This window comes from Thunnus maccoyii, chromosome 5, assembly GCF_910596095.1.
Source record: "Thunnus maccoyii chromosome 5, fThuMac1.1, whole genome shotgun sequence".
Lineage (NCBI taxonomy): Eukaryota > Metazoa > Chordata > Actinopteri > Scombriformes > Scombridae > Thunnus > Thunnus maccoyii.
The window spans coordinates 27,978,381-27,982,751 of record NC_056537.1 but is presented as its reverse complement, the minus strand read 5'-3'; the positions used below and the strand labels follow the sequence as shown (position 1 = coordinate 27,982,751).

Sequence of the window (4,371 nt, the reverse complement as noted above, 5' to 3'; positions counted from 1 at the left end):
AAGAGACAGCATGTGTCGAATCTTCATCTGAAAAGTAACTGAAACCTTAAATGTAGTACAAAGTACAATATTTCCCTCTGACATGTAGTGGAGTGGGGTAGCCTCAAATGGAAATACTCATGTAAAGTACAAGTACAACTCCAAATTGTTCTTAAGTACAGTGCGTGAGTGAATGCAATTTCTTATTTTCCACAATAACATCTACTATTGGAGCAATGGAGCTTTTGAAGGTAGGTAAAAATGAACTGTGTGATAAAACTGAAGATTTGGAACATACCTTAGCTTAAAACCTGGAACCCTAACTTGTCCACCACCTAATTTGAGATGTGACAACTATTGCAAAAAACAGTTCCCTAATTATTTTCTTCACATGTTTAGCCTGAGTTAAACTGAATCAAATCATCAAATGCAAATAATAAGAAAAGAGTGATTTTGAAGCAGATATGAGAATGTAGACACTTTTATTGAATGACTTTTTCCATTTTTACATTCATGAAACCAATAAGCTTTTTGTGGACAATTTTGAATGTCCAATTGATCAACTGTTTTGAAGTAAAGTGGGAGGAAACCGGAGAACCCGGGGCAAACCCACGTCACCTCAATAGACAAAATACAGACTCGGAAAGGCTAAAAATAAGGACTCAAACACTCGTCTTCTAGTTGTGAGGAAACATTGTTGACCTCTGAGGTGACTCTGAGAGTTCAAGTCCTGCTCTGCATCCAGGGCACGACTGAAGCTCCTAAACCCCAGCTCACTTTTTCCTTTCAGGAAGAAGGCTACCCACCCCCTAAATAACCTCAACACTGGCTCCATGTCTGAAGGGGAAGCCCTCAGATATAGAGCCACCGCTGACCCCTGAGATTACCCTGAGAGGTCCAGTCCTGCCTCACATGGAGGTAAGGCAGGACTGAAGCTCTTTACTGCGTTCATCTTGAAGGAAAAGAGTAATTCCCAGCTCACTTTTTCCCTTCAAGATGAAGGCTACCCACCCCCTAAATAACCTCAACACTGGCTCCATGTCTGAAGGGGAGGCCCTCAGATATAGAACCACTGCTGACCCCTGAGATTACCCTGAGAGCTCCAGTCCTGCCTCACGTGAAGGTAAGGCAGGACTGAAGCTCTTTACTACCTACCCCCTAAATAACTACCCCCTCCCCCTAAATAACCCTGACCCTCTATGCCCATCTGAAGGGCTTGGCCCCTGAGATTACCCTGAGAGCTCCAGTCCTGCCTCACGTGGAGGTAAGGCAGGACTGAAGCTCTTTACTACCTACCCCCTAAATAACTACCCCCTCCCCCTAAATAACCCTGACCCTCTATGCCCATCTGAAGGGCTTGGCCCCTGAGATTACCCTGAGAGCTCCAGTCCTGCCTCACGTGGAGGTAAGGCAGGACTGAAGCTCTTTACTACCTACCCCCTAAATAACTACCCCCTCCCCCTAAATAACCCTGACCCTCTATGCCCGTCTGAAGGGCTTGGCCCCTGAGATTACCCTGAGAGGTCCAGTCCTGCCTCACGTGGAGGTAAGGCAGGACTGAAGCTCTTTACTACCTACCCCCTAAATAACTACCCCCTCCCCCTAAATAACCCTGACCCTCTATGCCCGTCTGAAGGGCTTGGAGAGGGCTTTTCCCAGTGAGGAGAAGAACCTGGAGATGGCACTCCGTTTCTTTGCAGTAAGGTGGTGGTACAAATAGTTGGTGATGACTTTTTCGGCTTGTGGCTCCTGTAAATTAATCGAAATCAGCAAATGCGTTGCACAGCCCCACATTTTCGCCAGGGGTTTGATCACCGCCTTGTCGAGGTCTTCAAACTTCTCTGGGGTTATTCTCAATTCTGCTCCCTCGACTTCGGCCCATATCCTCTCGAAGAGACGCTGGATGATGACCTCTGGCTGCGTTGTGGTCCAGTTCAATTTGGCCTTGTTGTACAGCCCAGATACCAGCCTCTCCACGAGGAACAGGACTGCTTTCTTGTTTATCTCCCCCATTGTGTCCTCCTGTGCCCCTGCAACTTCCTGTGGGGATCGTGTCTTCTTACGATTACGTTTTTTATTACGTTTAGTGGCTGGCGCTGGAGTAGGTATCAGGCATGCGTTCTCCTCTGCGACCTCTTTTAAGGGACTCTGTGCAACTGACTCAGTGCCTTGTAAAGCCAGTGTGAGTCTGTCGGAGTGGCTGGCAGCCTGGGTTTTCTGCCACCAGTTGATCAGAGCCAGGAAGCAGCGGATTTTCTTCCGTATGTCCTCATACATGGCAGGATCAACCACAGGACGAGCCGCTGCCTTCCTCCTGATGGCTTTCGGGATGATCTCCGGCATGACGGTCCCATATTTGATGTAGCAGTACATCATTTCGGTGAGTTTCTTGGTCATCACCACAACGTTATTCCCAGAAAGAGTTTTATATCTGGGAAATAAGCAAAGCTCATTCCCACCTTGGTCTTTCTGTTTATCCCCATTCTCCCCCAAAAGCAACGACTCAAAACTATCAATGAGAGACTGCATTGACTGGCTGCTTTCAGCTTCGGACTCGTGTCGGAATTTCCTCTTCATTTGTGCCACAATGCGAAGTATTGATGTTTTGGCGAGGACCTTCACAAAGAAGGTCTTTATAATGCTGCTTACTTCTGTCAGACTGAGTCTACACTTCTCTTTGGATTGTGGAGTTGAAGACTTGAAGACCTCACTGGCAATGAGTTGACTGATGTCATATGACACAACCTCAATTTGAAAAGAGGATTCAGACTGCAGCTCCTCGTGCTCCGAATCCACTTCATCCTGCAAAAGAGGCTCTGTGATCTCACTAACAGCTCTCTCAATTATTTCCTGGACTACTTTAGCTGTTTCAGCCACAAATCGGTCTTGTGGTGGCTCCTCCTCTGCGTCTTGTGGCTCCTCCTCTGCGTCTTGTGGCTCCTCCTCTGGGGTTTGTAGCTCTTCCCCGTGTGAACTACAGATGAAATCGAAGTCTTTGTTCTCCAGATCCTCCAGTAACAGCTCTAAGCTGGTCTTCTCTAGGGAGGTGGTCTGGCTTACTGTCTGCCGATGTCCCCGGGGTGTGCGAATTCTAATCTTGGCGGCAAACTTTTTAAGCATTTTGGAAGCATGTTTGAGCATGTTGTTAAGTCTGTGCGGAGGAGTGATGTGCTGGCTTATTCCAGACCCAGAGCTCTTCTGAGCAGAAAGGGCAGAGCTGACGCTCTCTGCAACCTCCTTAGCCAGCAGGCTTGTCAGTCGTTGGGGGCTGTCACACTGGTCTCGGTCCTTTATGTCCAGAACCTCGGCAAAGCTCTGACTCAGTGTGTCACCCAGTTTGACTTCGACTAGCTCCTCAGAAATTGCCACACTTGTGTTCTTGAGTGTGGCCAAAAGGGTGTTTGTCATTGCTTGTATGATTTCCAACAGCAGCTCAGCCAACAAGATTTTGGTGGTATCGTCAGGAGAACCGGATTTCAGCAGTATCCACCGGTCCTCTGTCATCCTTCCAACAAATGTTTGGATCAGCGGGCGAAAAGTGTCGACTGTGACCACCGCCATCTCTTCTAAGCACAAGTTTCCTGTTGTATTCATGGTAATTGTTATGATGTTACCTTCGATGCTTGATACTTGATCCGTTCTATGAACTGCACTGGGCTCTGTGAACTGCACTGGGCTCAGTTTTCACGTACCAATGTCTGAGTTTAACACAATGCTGAGAATCAGTGTGTGGGAGACACTTATTGGGTTTTTAACATCAACATCAAAGCTTTCAACATCAAAGCATCAAGGGATTTGAACATGATGTCACAGGGAACAAAGAAATGCCAAAATGTGATGTCACACAGATCAACGGAACTGTCTTTTCCATAAATCCCGCCCCCAAGCAACGGCCGTTGTTCGGCAACCGTTGCTAGGCACCGGCAGCATTCTCTGACCAGTTGTGTTCTAGTATTTAGTGTCTTTTTAAATGTCTACAATGATTTTCAAAGATGAAACCCATACGATTTGATTGTTTTATACTCAGAAATAACTGCAAACATTTTGAGAGGTAAATATTTTTCCTGTTTAATCTTCATATTATGACATAAACCTGATTCTGGTAATGATCCACGAATAAATGAGGGTTTTTTGAATCACACAGTGGTGGAAGAAGTACTCTGATCCTTTACTTTAGTAAAAGTACCAATGCAGCAATGTAAAAATACTTCATTACAAGTAGAAGTCCTTCATGATAAAGTAAAAGTACATAAGTATTATGAGCTTGATGTAGTTAGAGTATTGCAGTAAAACCAGTGGTTTGACATCATTAGATTATTAATACTGAGGTATCAGTCTGTAAGCAGCATGTTACTGTTGGAGCAGCTGGAGGTGGAGCTAGTTTTAACTACT

The 4,371-nt window shown here is 45.9% G+C and overlaps 1 protein-coding gene across 1 annotated transcript; it reads right to left on the bottom strand.

The window, feature by feature from the left end:
• Positions 1 to 709: 709 nt before the first annotated feature.
• LOC121898093 lies at positions 710 to 4,132 on the bottom strand. Its single transcript, XM_042413003.1, has 2 exons — positions 1,597 to 4,132; positions 710 to 1,455 (listed from the first exon to the last, which is right to left on the bottom strand). Exon 1 carries the CDS (start codon positions 3,571 to 3,573, stop codon positions 1,600 to 1,602), a length of 1,974 nt encoding a protein of 657 aa, XP_042268937.1. The 5' UTR covers positions 3,574 to 4,132; the 3' UTR covers positions 710 to 1,455; positions 1,597 to 1,599.
• Between the last annotated feature and the right edge of the window lie 239 nt (positions 4,133 to 4,371).